The following is a 20,170-nucleotide window of genomic DNA, read 5'->3' as shown; positions in this document are numbered from 1 at the left end:
GCAGTGTATGAGTAAGGCTTATTGCAGGGGTGATTTGGAGTATCGCTTCCTTTCTTTTTTATCCTTTTCCTGCAGGCTTCCTCTGTAGTAGAGGAAGAATAGCTTAAGTTAGCCTTTGAATGGTCCTTGTATTTTTCCTGTAATACATAGTAGTCATAGTGAAACGCTAGTTAATAAAAATAAATCTAATCCTTACTATAAAATCCTCTGTGCTTCTCCTTTTTTTGACAACACTGTTTTATTATAATGGAAACTGTAATGTATATCTTCATCCATGCTGTTACAAATTCCTTAAAGGAATTTTATTTAATTTAAAGGCTGTTCTCCCTAAACTGTTGATTTTTACGAATCATTTTCTATTATCATGGTTTGAGCCTTTTTCCCAACAAGCGTATATGTACTATACCTGAAAACCATCACAGGTTATAATCAAAAAGGACCAGTTGTTATTTCTTAGAAAAGTAGCTTAAAATCTGGTCGCTGAGCTATCAACTGAAGTTGCAGCGTAACTTCTAGAGCAAAGCAGCTTCATGATCTCTTGACCTTACAGCTACACCTGTGCTAATAGATTAAATGTGTCTTAGATGTTTCCCAGTGCTGTGGCCAACTATTGTCATTCCATCCATGATATTGCAGTTTGCAGAAGGTGGCTGTGTATGTATTGCTTCATGATAATGGTTCCTGGACTGCATCAACTCCAGAACTGCACCTGGGAGTTGTTTGGGAAAGTGCTACCTGGCCCAGGGCAAGTCATGCCACGGATAGTTTTAGCAATTTACTGGTGTAGACAATCAAGTCTTAATGCCCAGAAATGTATCCTGGCACTGCGGAATTTACTCGTGTAGGCATAGCCTCTGGTTCCTCATGCTTTGAATAAATAATTACTTGAGCGAGTTTAAGATATCTGATTGTATGGCATTCCTTGTTGACAAAAAAAATAGCAGTTATGCTCTTGGAGGGGAGAGATGCTTGTTGCGTTCAAAATTCATATAGCAATGTGTTTTAAAGTTTGTATTGGAGTTTGAAGGTCTTGCAGTTCTCTTCAAAACCATGCTTGGTTATATGTGGAATAACACATTGAACATCCAAATAAAAATTGGTCTTTGACTTACAAAACGCTGTTTTGCATAATCTTTCTTCCTCTGCAGTATGCACGCCAGTGGGACTTTCACGGATGTTTACAGTAATGGGTCAGTTGCTGGTGAAGCCAACAGTAAGTGTTACACAAATCTGTCCTCGTGTGCTGTCTGTTAGAAGGCAGAATGGCATTAGGGTACTCCCTTTTAGAATGATTGCACTTCGACATAATTCTCTCTTCCGTACATCAGTTTCTATAGTCAATATTTGTGTACTTGTTTAAATTTCTTCATATAGCACAAAAGCCTTGTTTTTCCACAGAAGAAGGGGTTTTTTTAATAGTATGGTCTTTCTCTGTTTTTTCCATTTTATATAACTGCTACTAATACTTATTGTGTTTTTCCACAGAAGAAGGGGTTTTTTAATAGTATGGTCTTCCTCTGTTTTTTCCAGTTTATATAACTGCTACTAATACTAATACTTATTACCAGTATTACCTACTATGTCTGGTTTGCAAATACCTGAAAAGCATGGGCTTGTTTTGAGCTCAGGAGCAAAGGGGACAAGGCTGACTAAGGCTGGGTAGCAGGAAGGGTACCTGGGGTACTCCTGGATGGGTGAAATGTAGGTAGTTGGCATGTGTCAGAACTTCTTATCCCTAGATACCCTACTGTTCTTGTACTGAGTGCTGTGAGGGAAGGGTGAAGTTTGTACCATGTACAAGCGCTCTAGTGACTTTGCCATCGTGTTTCCTAGTTTGTATCTACTAAAATTTGGGCATGCTTAGGCCTTGAATTCCTCTTCATCAGTCAGTTGAACCCTGAAAATACAAAGAAAATATACTCTCTTGCTATCTGTAAGCTTTAAACTCAAAGCACCTGAAAGTGTGGTACACAGACTTCATTTATTTGGTTCCAATAGCAATTTATATTTGCTTGAAATATTGTCTTATGTGAAAAGTCAATTTTTAATATACTTTTTCAAAATCTACAGTTATTTTTGTTTAAATCGAGTGTGAGGGTTGATATGATTTGAATATGTCAGGTGTACTGTCCCTTCCCCTGTTTCTGCAGTCTCTTTAGATTGAAACAACATAAGAGCTTTAACCTGAAATGAAAACTTAAAAGAAAGTTTGCTTACAGTAAAGAAAGAGGTCTGTAACAGAATGGGATAATTTTTTGTGGAGTTCTTATTTGTATCGGTATTGTAAAGTTGTAGACTATGTATTTAAAATATAGGTTACTAGAACAAAGGGAACCTGACTAGATTAGTGCAGTCAGAAAAACAAGTGACTCTGATATTCAGTCAGTTCATGTTTCTGTTTCCAAATACAGATCCTTGAAGACCTAGATGAGCAGATGTATATCATCACTTTAGAGGAAGAAGCAATTCAGAGGAGGCTTAATGGTATGCTTGTTCTGATACTGCTTCAAATACAGTATTTAGAACAGAGTGATTCTGATCAGGAGTACTGATCTCACTGTTACATAGCCTCTTCTCTCAAAATAGAAAAATTCAACATCTTCGTATGTAACAAGCTTTACAGGTTTACATTCCGTTGCCTGCTGCTCAGGATTGGCTTGTGTGTTTGTGTAGTTTGCTTTGTTTTTGTTTTTAACATACTCATCAGCTCTAATATGTGAATATTCTGAGACTGAGAAAGCAAAATGAGTTGTTGACCAGACCCGTCACCCTTGCTGCAAAATAGTTTGGAATGGTAAATGACTGTATTTTAGTCTTGTCTGCAGAACAATGAACTTACATTAGCAAGAGGCTCAGCTTCCTGCATTATCAGTTTTGTTTTTTATTTGGAGGATTTTTTCTGTTTCAGTTTATTATTATTTAGAATCTTAGGTCATAATTCCATAAACATTGGAGTAGTCCTTTATATTCTGGAAGCTATGTGGTGAATTTAGTAATTGAAACAATTCTATTAATGAATAATTAAAATGAATAATTATACAAATGTTTTAGACCGCTTGTATTTAGTGTTACAGTTTTGCACTCCTTGATAAGGTGTTTCTGTTTAGAAGTATTTGAAAACTGGTATGAAGCTTTGGCTTCTGAAAGGAAGACTATTGCAGTGTGGCAGGCACCAATTATGGAAAATGTATCAATTCTATGAACCTGGAAATTGTGTTGTAGAAACTCTCTTCTGAATCGCTTTTAACTGCATGGATAAGCCATCCATCCACAATTTATACAATTGCGTCGGGTTGGAAAACCAAAGGATACTCATGTCATGACACATCCAGTGTTGTGTTCTCTTATGACTTATTTTAGCCTTAATTTTCTTAATTTCCTGCCTTTCTCTCTTCCTCTTCAGTCTTCTGTCATACATTTCAATCTTCTTTCAAGTCTCAGTAAGTCTCCTTTCGAAGTTGCTTGGTCAGGGAAAGTACCTTTGATAACGGTAGATCATGGTGGTCGTCTTTATTTCAGTGTTTAAAATTTGTGGAGGAGTAGGGAGTTCTTTGTGCTAAAATCAGCTAGGGTTTGAGTTTAAAAGTCATGTTCACCTTTGCTGTTTTGGAAGCTTAGGTTTTTATACTGACGTGCGGATATATACGCATTCACATACAGACATGCAGAAAGGTGCACGCAGTGGATGTCTTTGAAGCTGTGATGGGGTAATTATAATTGTGTGTTTGATGTTTGCTAGCAACTGTAAAATATTTGTTAGTGAGTATTTTATGTTGTCATGGTGATTGTGCTTAGGTACAAGAAAAGTGATTAAAAGAGACGTAATAGTTATTCAGGTATCTTAGAAGTAGTGCAGAGTGGTTTCCACTATTCAGGTGGAGAATGTGACTATTTAGTTGATGATTGCTGTTCTTCTGCGCAGAAGTCTATGCAACAGTTGTTTATATTGCAATTTAGTAAAAACACTCATGAGGTGGACCTAATCTGTAGGCACCTACTAATTGGATCTGGATTTAGGATGTGTGCAGGTGGCTCCCCTAACTACTTGCCAAAAGACTGCATTTTCTTTCAGCGAATTGGTTACTATTCAACGTAAAGTGGAACTGCAACCCACCCATGGTCCACAGAGCTCTCACCAGCCTGCTCTTGAGAGGTGAAAGACGTGGGGCTTAAATGTCCTTTGACAGGAGAGGGAACTGAATTCTTCTCTTTCATGTGCTGAAGGAATGGTATTGACACCACCATCTGAAGGAATTCTTGAAAAACCCATAGTTTGGTGTACAGAGAAAATTAATGGACTTAAGCAGAAAAGTAAATAAAAATCTGAACTTGGATATAGCATGTAGGTGGAGGGCAATGTCTTACATGCATGAGAAGATACTCTGCAACGTTTTTGTGAGTAATTATTTAAGTAATTTTAGGTATGGTTGTCATTTATGTGGCAAGCATGGAAAGCTTCATCTTCTATGCCAGAAGTCTTTCTAACACATATAAATTATGCCAGAAAAATAGCTACTATTTTTGCCAGAGCTATGAAGACTCATGCTTACCATGTTTATTGCATTTTAAAAAAAATGTGTGCAAATGGAGGTGTGGTGCTAACTACATCAGTAAATGCGGTGCTGGGATGTTAGAGGCCATAATCTGTGACTTAACATACAGACTGTGTAAGTATTTTTGCTGCCGTATCGGAGCAGATATATTAGGCTACGTGCTTACCGTGCCATGGCTGTTGCAACTCTTCCCCAGTTGTGGTAGTGGGAAGATAAGTGCTTAAGTAACCCTGCTGGACAGTTCAGCAGTAAAGCCTTCTGAAATATACACTCCATTTATATGTATAACCAAAGAATTGGATTTTTATTAAAAGTGAAGAGGACCGGAGCACAGGCTGAAGCAATACTTGGTGATTGTCAGTGCTGATTTTTCTCTTTTCTTGGTGGAATAATTGCTATGACACTCCTAGCACTGCTTTGCCCTGGCCTAATTAATGTTTCCTCAGACAATGCCTGGACGTAGGAAGGGTGTATCACGAATCACTGTTCCCACTGCATAGTCTGGGCAAAGCCTCTGTTTGCAGATGACAAAAAAAGTTTTGCCGTGTGAGCTGGTGCCCTTCTTGATTCATATAGATGTAACTTGTGGTGGTGATGCAATTGATAGTATTCTGTAAAGCTCTTCATTTTTGAAAATTAATCTAACTGTGAAACTGCGTATCTTCTTTGCGGAAACTAATTTTCTTCCTTCTCAGATGTCTGCAGTGCATAACTGAAAATCGGAGGAGGAGGGAGGGGGAAAGTTTGATCATGTTATCTACCCTAGTATTTTTATCTATTGAAGAGATACTGGGCTTTGGGAAAATGTTTGTTTCCAGTGTATTATATTTCAGTACCCACATCACTCCTACAGTCGGAGAATAAAGCTGGGACTTTTTTATATTAAAAGAAAAAAAGTTGCCTTCAGCTATTAGTTTTCCTGAATCCAAAGAGACGGGTGGGGTAGGATCAAAAATACTTACTTGATCAAAGTTATTGGCTCTGAAGGTATCCTTACCTATGTAAGAAAGATGAAAGGTGTTGTTTTTATTGCACGCTAGTAACAGTGTAATTTTGAACTAATTGGTGTTGAACTGCCAATCACCTAGGGGGAATGCAAATAGATACTCTTACAATTTCCTTTGAGGTACTGAAATCTTATGTCGGGGCTGGAAGAAAAACAGAATAATACCGTTAAATTGACCTTAAATGAGCTGCTTTGTGGCTTTCTTGGAGAATCCCTTCTAACTTTTCATTGCTAGTCCAAACAAGTCTCGTCTAGCAATTTGATTTATTGGCTAGACAGCGCTGACATTGAACTTTGTGCGTGTTTGAAATAAAGCTAATGTTATAGAGCTTTTAAGAATTTAGCTGCATCCTTTTCAAATACTCTTTTGACTGATCTGAAACTTTGCCTTCCCCTCTCGTAAAATATCCTTTTGTATAGCAACCTGTTGTTTGCTACTATTTTAAGGAGGAACTAGAACTGCAATTAATATGATTCGGAATGTCTACTGAAGTGTCTCTTAGGGACCTAATGTGACTTTGTTGGAACGACTCCCATGAATATCAGTGTTTTGAGCTATGGATTTTTATATTGAGGTGAGGAAACAACATATATCTTGAATCAAGCTTTTCCTCAGAGACCCCTAAATCAATTATGAAGAAGAAAAAAATGTCAGATGATAACTTGAGTTTTCTTTCTTTTTCAGCTGCTTCTATTAAAGTTCTTGATTTTTTCCACTGAGCTCTATAGCTAACCTTTTTCTTAATTTGTAGTTAGTCATTCCATAAAACAAATGTTTTAAACTTTTTTTCAGACAGAATGCATCAGCCCAAAAGCTTGGTTTTATAATGATGATGTTATTTGTTTTTTAAAAAAACCCCACCCAATATTTTCTAAGAACCCCCATATTATGATTACTTATTTAAAAAACACTGAGAAATTAAACTGACATTTGTGTTGCAGGCACTTCAAGTGAACAGAAATTGTTACAAAACAGCATTTGTGTGTCTTACTGGTTGGTCCTGGGATTTGAGATATGTATATATTTGAAGCCACTGTAAATATTACCACGTGCATGCTGTATCACTGATACCACGGGTAAATGTTTAGGCATAGGTCGGAGGTTGTGTGCTATATGCAAAAATGTGTGTGAAAGAATCAGGTAATTAAACATTTAAAAACTAATTTTTGAAGCAGTTGGGTGCCTCACTGATGATTTGACTGCATTGAACAAATCAGTGTTAATACTCTGAAAATAAAAAAGCAAAAGTCTAGAAAAAAAGTCCAAGCAATACTCTTGTATGTCATGGTTTTCAGGTAGAACCTCACTGTGCTGGAATATGGAGAGAGTGTGGGCTGGATGGGATGAGAAGTTGACCTTCTTATCTTGTACCGAGATTGCTGGATGGATGAGCAGACAACAGAAAATAAGGAAATGAGACTGGACTATAGAGTAGTGTTAGTGTGCCAGCAACCTAAGTGCTGTTTAGTTTTTGTAAGCAAATGATCAAGATCTGAGATAAAAGCCTGGACAAATCTATTAATCCCATAGAAATTTATTACAGAGCGTTTAAAAAAAAATATCTGGAACATGGTGCTATTACAGGTTAGTCTGCAATCAAAGGTGAGGCTGAAGGTAGGGAATGGTGAAGAGTGTCAATGTAAATCAAGAAAGAAGGTAACAGAGAGGACTTAGGAGGGTTTATTAAGACCTTGGACTGTCACTGCCACAGAGTGTTTTTGCAGAGTGAGATTGACCTGGAATAGACAGGGAAAATATGAGCCCTCTGAACTTATTTTCAGGTGAGATTATTCAGAAATAAAAACGATGGAAGTGGGGCAAAGATGAGAGTGGGGAGTGTTTCTAACTTATCCTGGGAAATATGTTTCATTTGTGATTGCAAAGAGTAAAAGCTAAAGTAGAAATCATGAGATCAGAACTGAAATAGCAAATCTCTAGTCGGAGAGCTGTATCATTGCTTGAACACTGTGCAGTGCTTGTAGAGGAACTGGAATCAAGAAGAGAAACCACAGTGTGCTTGCACTGGAGAAGATGGGTGGTCAGAAGAGACCGGGAGGTTAGAGAGAAAAAGTATGGAGGGGAAAAATGGGCTGGATTTCCTAGAGCCCATGTAGGGATAAGAGGAAGAGTTGCTGAGCAACTTGTAGGCAGAAAAATTAGCAAGAGAGAGAGGAATTAATATTACGGTTGTCAGTTTTGAGTGGGTGTAGAGGAGAGAGTTTGAGGAGTTGTACAACAGTGCTGTAAACCGTAAAGAGGAAAGAATATGGTCTCATGGGTGGTTGGGTGGTTGTGCGGAAGATCTGGTTGTAGTTGTCAGAGGGAGCTCTGTGGCACAGAGAGACTGACCAAATCAGGTAAACTCATATAAGTAGAAGATGCGTCAACAAAGCAAGTCAGCAATATGGGAACTGAGTTTGCCGAGTGAAAAGGAAAGGGAGGGAGGGAGGAAGCAGCAGCTGAAACTGGAAGTCTAGCCACCAGCTTACTTAGTTTGGAGGCAAAGGTCCACTTTGTCTTTAAGTTGCTAAATAATAGTGTCCTTGAAAGGCATCCAGAGATTCTTTACATCTTTGATACAAGAATCATATAGAGGTACAACAATGAGACATTTGAGCCGTCCTGTGTCAGGCTGCCACACCACATCTGGTTTTCGGACCTGTGCGACACTGCAGTAGCTGTTGCGTTACTCCTGGCAGCAGCTGGTCAACAGAATAGGCAGGAATCGCAGAAGGTCGTCCTGTGAAACCTCTGTGTTGAACTCCTCTGGTTAGACAGAATTAGAGGGTTCTTGACTAAGCCTCTGTTTTTTGAAAAGTAGTTGAAGAGTCTCAAAAAAACACCTGCAGTTTAAAGCCACAAGCGTTAATGTGATGCTTCCTAAATCTGAATTGTCGCAGTGTGTCTTCCAGTACTATAGGTAGTCTCATCCAAATGAAAATACTGTCTTCTGTTTTTAAAAGGTGTATCTTCCATGGTGGAATACCAGACAGTAGAGTTGGAACGGGAGCTTGAAAAAGTGAAAAGCAAGAAGACGAATCTAGGTAATAAAGTTGTTTGGTTTTTTTCTACCGTTTCATGTAGATTGTGGTTTAATAAATGACCTTAAGATGCTGTGTTCAGCTTGTAGCAGTCACTCGATTGATTCCAGTTTGTTCTTAACCAAATGTGTGCCTTTGCAGTCCTTTCAAATTGTCATAGTTTTCTACAAATACATCACGTGGAATCATTATGCCCCTCTAATAAATTGAAACAGGGAGTCTGATTTAGATCTTATTTTTAACGTGGCTTTAGAGAAAGTGTAACACACGCGACTTCCTCGCATGGAACTCAATAGCACAGTCCTTTCATATGTAATGATATACTTATGTCTTAGATTATCCAAAATAATCATGACTTTCCTCTCTGGTTTTGAGTTATTTCTACAGAAGTTAAATTGTGTTTAAGAACAGTAAAATAATTCTTAGCAGGTTTGTGTCTTGTAAAACTGAAAAGCGATACTTTTGGTAATGGCAGACACTCAACAGGAATGTCTTTACGTATTTGAAGGCTTGCAGGATTTTTCCTTTTTTAGTGTGTTATGTGAAAAACTAAGACTGGTAAAAAAAGTTTGGGAGGCTTTTTTTTTTCCATACCAGTGATGTCCAGTGTCTTAGTCTTGTCTGTCTTGCCTTATATTACCAGAGGAAAATACTGTTTAAATATTTGAAATTCCCATTCTGTCCCTTCAGGTTATGCTAAAATATACATGTAAACAGCAGTTTTTTAAATTCCGTATGTTTTAAGCTTTGCAAAACTGTTGTATGCCGCAGAAAAAAATGTTATGGTGAAACGTGTGTAAACAAGAAATAAAAATCTTCTGTGTGTCTCCCCAGTCTTTCTCTTAAGAGGCTTCATGTTTTTGACATTGCTTTGTGCAGCTCTTCAGGGTGGATATTTCTAGGAACTGGTTGGTGTGTGTTCAAGATAAGATTACTTTGTTACCTATAGTTTTAACAAGAGCTTACAGATACCCAAATGATTTTTACTAATTTTATTCTAAGGTGATCTATAGTATTAAGCTTCTGTTTTTCTATTCTGAACAGAACGGCGGAAAAAAGCTTCTGCTTGGGAACGGAATTTAGTCTATCCAGCTGTTATGATATTGCTGCTGATCGAGACAGTAAGAACTTGTGCTTTTTTTTTGTGTGTGTCTTTCCACAGCAAAAAGTATGAAGAATTCTTCGGTCATTTGGGGGAATAATTTTAAAATTTTAGAGTGATGTGTCTTTAAGCAACAAACTTGATATTCCTTTCTTGACCATTTTAACAGAACTTAACATTATGAAGTCTGGTGAGGATAAATGTATACATTTTAAAAATGTGGAATGCTTTTAAATAACCAGACTGTCTCTACTTCTTTATAGTCCATCTCAGTCCTCTTAGTTGCTCTCAACATTCTTTACCTGTTGGTTGATGAGACTGCAATGCCAAAGGGATCAGGGGTAAAGTAAACTTCTCTTGTGATTTTTATAATTTTAGTAATGCTTTGGAGCCCTTACAAAAGTGCAAGTGAGAACTTCTGCTTTAATAACACTGAAACTAATGAGCCTCAACCTTCTAGGTTTCGGTCTTGTGCACACATAAACATTTGTTACATGTCATGTTATAGTGAGTTCCCAATAAATCTTTATGAAGATACAGTGATTCAGTAAAGTAAATCAGTAAGTCTGGATTTTGCATTTTACTCATGTCTCCTACTTTTATACAGTCTAGAAATGTTCAATTTAAGGAACTATGTAAAAAAAAAAAACCAAACAACAAAACAATATGAAAAGCCTGTCTTGTGTTTGTGGTCCTCTTATAAAACATGACTTTTTTTTCCCCTCCTTTACGATAAAAGTACTTTAAGAAAGTAAAGAACAGCAGATAGAATAATAGTGTCTTTAATCATGAGGGAGTTTTAATTAACTTGGTAATGCTTTCCCCTGCGTGTAGCTGCATATGAGCCTGCAGAGCTATAAAAGGTTTTTAGCAGTTACGGCTGCTTTGCTTGTGGTGTTGTGAACAGCTAGAAGTGTTGTCTTTTGAGACCTCTTATTTTAGTTTCCAAAGTAATGGGGTATGTCTATAATGCAGCATGGTGGGTAGATGCGGTGTGCTTAAAATGTGAATCACGACACCTTCTGTCTTCGTAATACCTTTCACTCCGGTTTGAAAGGTAGCTGGATGGGAGACTTGCAGGTTAGAACATCAGAAAGGCCCATAAATACTGAATTGAGAGAAGGCTGTATTTCATGTCAGATGTTAGTTTTGTGGGTCCTGGTAGAAGTTCACTTTAGGAACAGTTGCATCTATCTTACTAAATTATGCAAAGTATTTTTTTCCTTGTAGGGACCTGGCATAGGAAATGCCTCCCTATCCACCTTTGGTTTTGTGGGAGCAGCACTTGAAATCATTTTGATTTTGTATCCTTTCTTTAAGAATTCTGTCTGTTAACAAGTATTCTGTCTAGTTTTCTGGGACACTGGTAATTTACTAAGACACTTGCCTGGGAAGAAGAAAGAGATAGGTCAGTCCTTCTCAAGCACTCGAAGTGTTTTTGTTTTTTTTTCTTTGGTTCTTAAGACTTTTAGGACACTGAGAACTTGAGTGAAACTTGCATTCCTTGGAGGTTCCTTTTTCCTTGATTCTCACAGCTATCTTATGGTATCCTCTGTCGTCGGCTTCTACAGTCTTCGTTTTTTTGAAAATTTCACTCCCAGGAAGGATGACACAACTATGACAAAGGTAAGGTAAAGTCTGTGATGGCGATGGCCCCCTCCTCTCTTTCTCGCCACCCAAGACAAACTGACTCTGTTAGTTAGTAATTGCCCTGAATGGCTCATTTGCAGTGATCAGTATTTGTTTGTAAGCTTCGTAAACACAAACTGGAAGATTTTCAAAATGCTGAATGAGTGGGAAAAAGGATGTGCTCTGTTTAGTTTGGATGGCATCCATTCACTTGTAAAAAGCCGGGAATAGCCGAGCTTGTTAACCAGCTATAGAAAAGCTCGTGAAAGAACTTTTTTCAAAGGAAACGTATTGCTAATGAGTAACTTTGATTGTGCTAACTGTACTTCAGGGAGCTTGTTTGAAATCTGAAGAACTTGGTTGCTAAAAGTAATACAGACAAAGTAATTCAAATTTGAATAATTAATCGAAGACCGAGGGGGTCTATTCAGCAACATTTTGCAGTCTGAGGCTAATTTGACTTTCCACATTTTAGCACTGGCTTCAGAATAACAAATGCTGTTACCTAATGCAGAGGAACATGCTTAGGTTTTTGGCAAAATATTCCCACAGCTGACAAGGGGAGGTGATCAGTAACCAAGGAACAGATGTTGAATTTAATTATTTTTTCTGTGTGTTTCATTGTTTGGTCGGAGTTCTTTTGGTTTTGTTTTGTTGTTGTTTTTTTTTTTTTAAGTAATGGATAAAGACATTTTTAACATAAATTTTTGGAAGTGAGGAAGCAGGTAAACACATAATAGAGTGGTTGTAGTAGATGGCTAGCAGGGAGTTGGAATGTTCTTAATTTTTTCTATTGTTTGTTTACAGTACGCCAGGAATAGTGTAGAAATAAATAGTGAACGCACAAATATCTACCTACTTTTGAGAAGGTTCCTGTTGTTTTCTTTTGGATTCTGGTAGAATTAGAGCTGAAGAAAGTGATCCCTTGTGAGAGAAAGTTTCAATTACTCTTTATAAAGGCTTCACAAAAAGTAGAGTAAAATCTAACAGCTGTGAATTTTTTCGTACTATTTAAAGTAGTCAACAGGCTTTCAATTGAAAGGAAGCTCTTTGTTGTAATTTTTTAAATAATGCTAATCCTGCAAGCAGTTACATACAAAGCTTAAGCTGATGTATCAGTCATCTATTCTAAGTCCATGGAATGGTTCTTTTGTAAAAGGTTTGCAGGAATTAAGTAAACAGTTGATGCTTTGCAACATGATCGTTTTGAATTATTTTGAATCTCAGCATACGTAACACTTCGAATAAAAGCAAATAGTTACATGTTACATTTTTTAAACTCTTCATATTTAGTAATCGTTACTACATATTATCTCTACTAACTCTTCTCTTGGATCATCATCTTGTTTAACTCCATATGGAGAAGTGTGACAGAAGTAAGCAAGACTATGTTATTGTAAATTGCTTTAGGTTCAGTTTGAAGAATGTTATTTTCAGGAAATCTTTTTCATCTTGACCACTGTTCTGTTGTTGGTTGTTTTGGTTTTTTTTTCCTTCAAGAATCCCACTTATAATTCAAATGCTGTTTGTCATTTTCAAACAGATCATTGGAAACTGTGTCTCAATCTTGGTGCTAAGCTCTGCGTTGCCAGTGATGTCAAGGACACTGGGTAAGTGAAATGAAAGTATAAAACATTGTAATACAGGATGTTTAACTGAGTTAAATAAAAAACAAACCAAACCAATCAGCCTGTAACTGTACCTTTCAAAGTACGTATTTAATTTGCCATCACTTCCAATAGAAAGAGTATATATATGTGGCCTTCTTTTCTACACCAACATGAGCTGTTGAACGTACATTCTATGTAAATGGATTGCAGAACATACATTCTGAAAAAAAAGATGCTAAGCATTTTCTAGAGAATATATTCTTTTCAAAAGGTAGATCAGATGTTAAACTTGCTTGTTCAGGGTAGTGTAAAATAGTTTCGTGTTCACTGTGAAATGACAGTGCTCAGTTTTCATGGAACAAATACATTTGGGGATTTCAGGTATAAAATTTGAGATAACATTGAGTGCAAATGTCTTGTTAAAAACAGTTAATGACTCTTCATTTAGTAAGGTTTTTTTATCGGCAATGATACCTGGCTACTTTCATTTACCCTAAAATAATCTGCTTGCATTCTTTGTTACTTCAGTTTCCAAATATAAAAATTTGGTTTCCAGCATAGTAGACCTGAAGAAGTTCTGATTTTGTTTTAAGAACTGGCAATAGCATTTGAATTGGAAAAATTATTTTAACCAGTTGGAATGATAAGTTGTTTTGTATCTTCACTTTAATTAGGTAATCTTCAGTTTGAATTCTTGAATTTAAATTACAAGGCTATGACATGTTTAAGTAGTGCAGAATATTTGCAGCTAATGTGAATTTCATTGGGAACATAAAACAGAACAAACCAAAAATCTTCACCTCTGGTTGTATGAGTTTTAAATGCAAGCTTAGGAGTTTAAGCTCAGGCCCACGGACCAGTAATGTGCACCCAGTGGTTCTGTAGCTGATTTTTCTTTTCAACCAGAATACTGTCAAATCAAGAGTAGTTAACATTTTCCGGTAAACTATACTGTATATTTTCATGCTGTGCATATCTACAAATGATGAGTTTTATTAGATTTACTAGATCACTTCTATAACAAACAAAAAAACCACCTGTAATGCATTTTGGAGGGTTGAATCTTAAAATACACGTTCTCGAGCTCGTGTTTTAAAACTGTACTAAAACTTCACAAAAATGCAGAAGAAGAATTCAAGTATTTAAAGTAGCGCAGTTTTAAAGTATAGCCAGTATGGTGGAGATGTAAGAAATAAACCAGTTCTAGCACTTAGAGCAAGATGTTATGTTGAAAAATCAGTGTTTTAGAATAGAATTTTCACATTAGTATTGTGTCCACTAAGTTACTGCATTCATCACTTACTTAAAAAAAAATAAAATCATTGTTAATGATCTGTGAGATTAACAGTTCATAATAAACGGATTCCGTGGAACTAAGTATACATGCTGGGGGCATTGATGTCTCATAGGAAACAGATTACTGGTAAAACTCACTTTAAAAAAAAAAAAAAGGCTAACAAATGAAATTCCTGAATAGTTTGCCATAGAGATAAATAAAAGAAGAAAAAAAAAATAGAACAATTAACGCACAGCTAACAAATGCACAGTCACAGCTGTCCAAACAGGATTAATAGAGTGTATTAGAGTACAGTGAGTCATGTGGTGCTTTGCAAAAATATCAACATGTGTTGCGCTACATGCTACCGCCCTGTGGCACTGAATAGATGAAAAGAAATAAATATGTTAAGCAGATTCATAGTCTTTTCACTTTATTAAAAAAGCGAGTTTCTGGACCATACAGAAAAGACTAGGCTTGATCACTATGGGAAAGGTAAAAGAGCAAAAGTTATCTAATACATGTACTGATCCTTTTCAAGTTTTAAAAATGGAAATATGAGAATTTTTGTGTTTTATAGCAATCTCATTAAATACGGAGGTGGTGAATGTCTCTAATCTGTCATTCTTTTAGAACTCCAGGAAAGCTTTTACTAAAATAAATTATTTTACTAGAATAAGTTAACTCATCTTTTCCAAAACTTTGCAGCCTTTTAGTAGTCCTTCTTGAAAAATAGTTTTCCACCAGCACCATATTGCTAACCACTGTGAAACAAATTTGGAACAGAACACTTAAGAGCCAAGAATATAGAAACAAACAAAACCGAAATCTAATATACGAAAGTATTTCTAGAATTCTTCTCTTACTATAGTCATGTAATGAGTGACTTAAAACTTATTTGTATGTACAGTCTAAAAACACAGTAATTTTTTTTTTAACCTGAACAGTTCTTTAGTATTTTATTTGGTAAATTGTCACCAACTTTATTGGATATGTATTTGTGTCTGCTAGAGATGTAGCGTTCTGTTCAGTCACTGAATAGTCTTTCAGATTGCAGTCTTGGGAATTTTTTTCTGTGGGCTGAGTAGATACTTCTGTCAGTAAGTCAGCAAAAGCTTTTTAACCCCTTTCTCCCACAAACTACAAAATGATACTATCAGACTTTCTTTTTTTCTGATGGGCAGTGACTTACAAATAAAGAAGAAATGAATGTAACTTGTGGACAATATTTTTCCCACCTACTTTAACAGAAGTGTCAGGCGTCATTTTTGTTTGTCCTCATAACGCCTCCTCTGTCGCTAGCTATTCTTCTAAACCCCTTTGTGTCGAGGGGTGTTTTTTCTTTTCCAGAGAACTCTTTACTCAGTGCTTTAGCTGTTTGTTTCTTTTCCTTTAAGGGTCTGGAAGCCTATACGTTGGAACTTGACTTTCTCAATGTTCTTGTAGCTCTGCAGTCTGACCAAAACACTCTCTGCTGCTTTGAAAATATTCTTAAGGACACTGTCGGTTTGGCTTCGAGTGTGAAAGCAACTCCGTGGTTATTATCCTTCCTCCACGTACTGGTTGATTCAGTCAGCCAGTTTCTTCTTGTGTTAAGACCTTCTCTGCTCTTTTTGATGTTTCTCCCTGCCTCTCTTGCTATTTTGATCAGCTTCAGTGGTGGGGTTTTTTTGCTTTATCCTTTGAAAATTCTCCTTCTTTTAACTTTCTTTGTTTTGGCATGTTTTTCCTAGATATTAAATTTGATTCCCCTATTTTTTTTATTAAATTGATGGATGCTGAGTACAAGAAGCGTGTACCTTTTAACATTGTGATAACTGGCTGTAAGTCTTGTTGGGTATCAAACTACAATGCGATCCGTAAGTGACAGGTTTACCCTTGAAAGGAAGGTAACTGGCCCTCAGTTCTGTTCTCTCTCTCTTCATTTATCATCACTGTTGAAGTCACAGTTCTTAAAAGCCCCCAAAGCCTTTTAAAATAAGATAATGGAAAACTCACTTCCAGGAACTTCAGAGCCAGGGTTGTTTTCTGATTGCCTGGTTTTCTGCTGCCGCCTTAGTGCTGGGGTGAGCTGAGCGTCCTTCTTTTGCAGTGTTGGTCTCAGCTGTGAAAGCGCACATCAATGTGACATCGTCTGTGCCAAAAAAAAGTGGTTTTTTTGGAATATAATGACTCGTCAATCCTAGTCAACTGTTACTTGGGTATCATCTCAGTATTCTTGCCTTTATTCAATGCAGTCCTTGATGTAGACCTGGCAGAGGAACAGCCTATGGTGGTTCTTCTGCTTTCCAGGGTGGACCCTCGAGCTTGTAGACACTTCCACATTTTGCAAGAATTTTGGTCACTTAGCTTTAGTGATTGACTAGCCTTTGATCAGCACAAAGCCCAAGTGTCAGTGTGATGTGGTCTGCTGTGAAGAAGACCTGTCAGCACCATCTTTCAGCCAAACTCTTTTCTGTCTGTGCAAATGCTCTGTGGCTACAGTGGTGGGTAGATCTGGGAGACAACCTGCAGTTGGAAAGATGTGTTGAACTTTGGTTTCAAAAGCAGTGGCTCTGAAAAAACACTTACAAAGGCTTAGTGTTTATTGTAAGATGTTGTGGCTCTCGTGGAAAGGCGTTTTGCTACCTGTATCTTTCAATAAGAAAGCCTGCAGTGCATTTCATCCTTTTCTGGAGTAGATACAGATTTTATAGAAACTGAGATTTCAAGCAGTCTTCATACTAATACTGATTATTTCCTAGTTACACTTAATGACATTATAAAAGCAGAATTCTCATCTAGAGTAGACAATATATTTCAACTCACATTATTCAAGCGTTTTACTAGGAAACTTAAGAAACATTTTGAGAAGTGTGTCTGAGTTTTATAGTGGCCCATGAAGGGGAAAATGACCTTAAGATGCTTCTCTTATGTGTTTAACCATGTGTCTTAGTGTTGTCTGAAAGAATTTTGCATCCATGTGTAAAAAGTAATAGAATGAAATTTTTGTGCTTCTTAAAAAATTTAATGATTTTTTTAATGTAAATCTTAAATGTAATTTTAACAGGAATCACCAGATTTGATCTTCTTGGAGACTTCGGAAGGTTTAACTGGCTGGGAAACTTCTATATTGTATTATCTTACAACTTGCTCTTTGCTATCATGACAACATTATGTCTGGTCAGAAAGTTCACTTCCGCTGTGCGAGAAGAGCTCCTGAAGGCATTAGGTAATAATATGGCACTGAAAATTTAGTTGGTACTTGAGCGTTTCCTTTTTCCAGCATTGGTAACGTAATGTGCTGCTGTTAAAGTTCTGTTACAACCTGCACAAACCTTTTCTTTGGTGGAAGTTTGTATAAGTGAAGGTGAGAACGCGTAGCTTTGGGTTATTTTTTTTGAAGAGTTGAGAGCAAAGGTACAATGTTGATCTTAATGAGATGTCCATGTACTTATCTGCAGTTAGATTTTTCAGCCTTTAAAGAGCACAGAAACATTCTCGTTGCTACTGAGCAATTACTCCAAAATAAAACCCCAACTTGTGGGTGGCTTGGCTTTTCTCTTTTTTTGTTTAAAGCAACTTATTCCCTAAAAATAGTTCAGTAGAGGTCTTAGCTGCTTTGTTGTGATGCTTTTGGTTTTTTGAGCATTACGTGTTCAGAAAATCTTTGTACAAAATGTACAGAACCTTAGTAACTGGCTCAGTTACTGGCTCAATTTGATCAAATTATGCACTTGTGTTTCTTGGCCATAGAAGAAAGGCTTGAAACGTATTTGATACTAAGAGGATAAAATGTACATATTTAGTAATCGTTACTACATATTATCTCTACTAATTAATGAAGCTTCTACCTGTTTAGAACCCTAGAGTAGTAGTTGCTTAAATTGAGGGGACTAATGGGAAAAATTCAGTGTTTATAACTGCGGATGCAGTTTGTAGTGCCTGAAAGGTACTTATGTTACTTTTTGCTGATTACTGCTTTACGGAGTTGTGACCCTGGTAAACAAAATCCAAGCACTTCCTAGAATGCAGCTCTACTGGTGGCAATTAAGTTAAAATCAGACTGACTGAATAGGGAAATACAAAATGATAGTGTAGGATTAAAACGAGCTATTCTGTGATTTTTGATGTTGAGTTTTGAAGGTGCAGGGAATAGATGAGTGGGCCAGAGGGGTGTAAATCTGTCCATTGACTGTTATGGTGGAAATACTTTCGTAGAAGTTCCATTGTTGATTGAGACAGATAATGATACAAGCGTGATGTATTTGACACTACCCCCCAGCGTTTAGTCAAGGTCATTTTATGAGAAGACCTTGATTCATCTTTTTCAGTTGACTTGCACAGTCCTATTTTTTCTTTTGTTTTTGTGCAGCTGCTTTGACTGTAAAGGTATTACTTTTTATAACGTAATAGCTGTTGCAGAGCTCTGAAGGAAATAAATTAACATCAGTCAGAATGGGCTTATAGCAACAGGTTTGGTAAAACTTTAAAGCTTCTTTCTTAAAGTAAATGATGTAAAAGATTTATCTTGATATTTCATGGCACTTTACTGTATTAAACGTATAGAGTTTAATAAAAAATTATGTATGTCGAAAGCAGATTAACAAACTTCAAAATACAGGTGTAGTAGGATAATAGTCACTGGATACCATCATTCTAGTGGATTTTTTAGGGATTTTTTTTTGTCATCTTGCCATCACATATTGTGTGATTTTGTGTAAATATGGTGATCAAAATGGAGGAGCAAAGTAATTGGTAAAAGGTTTGCACTTGACACAAGCAAGGAGTTATAAATCCTGAAGAGCACAGGTTCCTGACACAAACCCGGTTTGTTTTCAACACTGTGCATAAGTCTGTTTCAAAACTGTCACATGGAAAAGAATGATAACCGAAGTTTGTGTCCTCATTTTTCCCCCATGCTGAAAACTGTGATAGTGAGGGCTAGAGGGAGGTGGAGCATTGTAGGTAATTCGTGGAAGGTAAATTACTGCTGCAGGCCTGTGACCAAAAGAATTCATGTAATATTTGGACTTGCAAATAATACCACATTGAGCAGATTTTGTTTGTTTTTTTTTTTTTTTAGAAGTGCAGTCAATTTTGGAGTTCCAGTGATGCAAGAAATTCCACTTGGTGCATCGTGGCACTTCAGTAAAACATTCAGTATAGTCTATGCTAAATGAATAAGAAGCTCTTTCCAATTTTGATCCTTAGTTTTAGAGACTTGATGGGAGACTTGAGAGAGAAACGGTAGCAAGCAAGGAAGGAGATTGGCATTGTGCTTCTTGTGGGGGGAAAAAAAAAAGTGGTTAAATTTAACATCTTTCCCCACCTCCCCACAAAAAAGAGTAGTTGCCTGGGGCAGGATGGGCGACTTTAATTAGCACTTCGCTAGAAATGGAGATAAACAAATTAGTAATAACGTAGGCCTAAAAACATGATTAGACATCACCTCTCTACACTGTTCATATGTGGTCATCACCAATGACCTTAAGATAAGAAATGGATGATTTTCAGAAAGATGCTATAGTTTAAAAGAAATATTTTAGGTAATTATTTTGGTCTTTGTAGGTTGACAGAGTCTTGCAAGTCTTTATCGGTTCTTAGCATCTCAGTCTGATATAAGCAACGTGACGTTAGGCTTCTCTCACTTCCATGCTGATCCATTGTAATGGACTTTTCTCACTTAAAACACAACTGAGGGAATTTCCCAGTAGTAACTCTGATGTAAGCTAGAATGTCAGTTTTGGGCTTTAGCAAACACAAAGTCCTTAATCACAAAGTCGAATTTGGTTTGTATGTATTCTTTTGAGTACTTGTATGCATGAAACATGAGAGAATCTCAGTTTTTCCTTACTGTGTACTGTTTTGCAGGATTAGATAAACTTCATCTGTCAAACAATCCAAGAGACTCGGAGACAAAGCCGTCTGCAAATGGGCATCAGAAAACACTGTGATAAACAATCACCTGCA

General features: G+C 36.8%; 1 protein-coding gene across 1 annotated transcript in view; it reads left to right on the top strand.

The window, feature by feature from the left end:
- Positions 1-20,170, top strand: part of LMBR1 (limb development membrane protein 1) — a 54,403-nt gene extending 34,233 nt beyond the window's left edge. The window contains exons 8-17 of the mRNA XM_009886791.1: positions 1,149-1,213; positions 2,412-2,484; positions 8,524-8,604; positions 9,646-9,722; positions 9,967-10,044; positions 10,934-11,007; positions 11,239-11,329; positions 12,876-12,942; positions 17,268-17,429; positions 20,072-20,170. Coding sequence (XP_009885093.1) covers positions 1,149-1,213; positions 2,412-2,484; positions 8,524-8,604; positions 9,646-9,722; positions 9,967-10,044; positions 10,934-11,007; positions 11,239-11,329; positions 12,876-12,942; positions 17,268-17,429; positions 20,072-20,154 — 851 coding nt within the window. The 3' untranslated portion in view covers positions 20,155-20,170. The remainder of the gene's footprint in view (positions 1-1,148; positions 1,214-2,411; positions 2,485-8,523; positions 8,605-9,645; positions 9,723-9,966; positions 10,045-10,933; positions 11,008-11,238; positions 11,330-12,875; positions 12,943-17,267; positions 17,430-20,071) is intronic.

This window comes from Charadrius vociferus, unplaced genomic scaffold (genome assembly GCF_000708025.1).
Source record: "Charadrius vociferus isolate BGI_N301 unplaced genomic scaffold, ASM70802v2 scaffold255, whole genome shotgun sequence".
Lineage (NCBI taxonomy): Eukaryota > Metazoa > Chordata > Aves > Charadriiformes > Charadriidae > Charadrius > Charadrius vociferus.
Note: the sequence above shows the minus strand (reverse complement) of the source record. Positions and strands in the feature narration are given on the sequence as shown.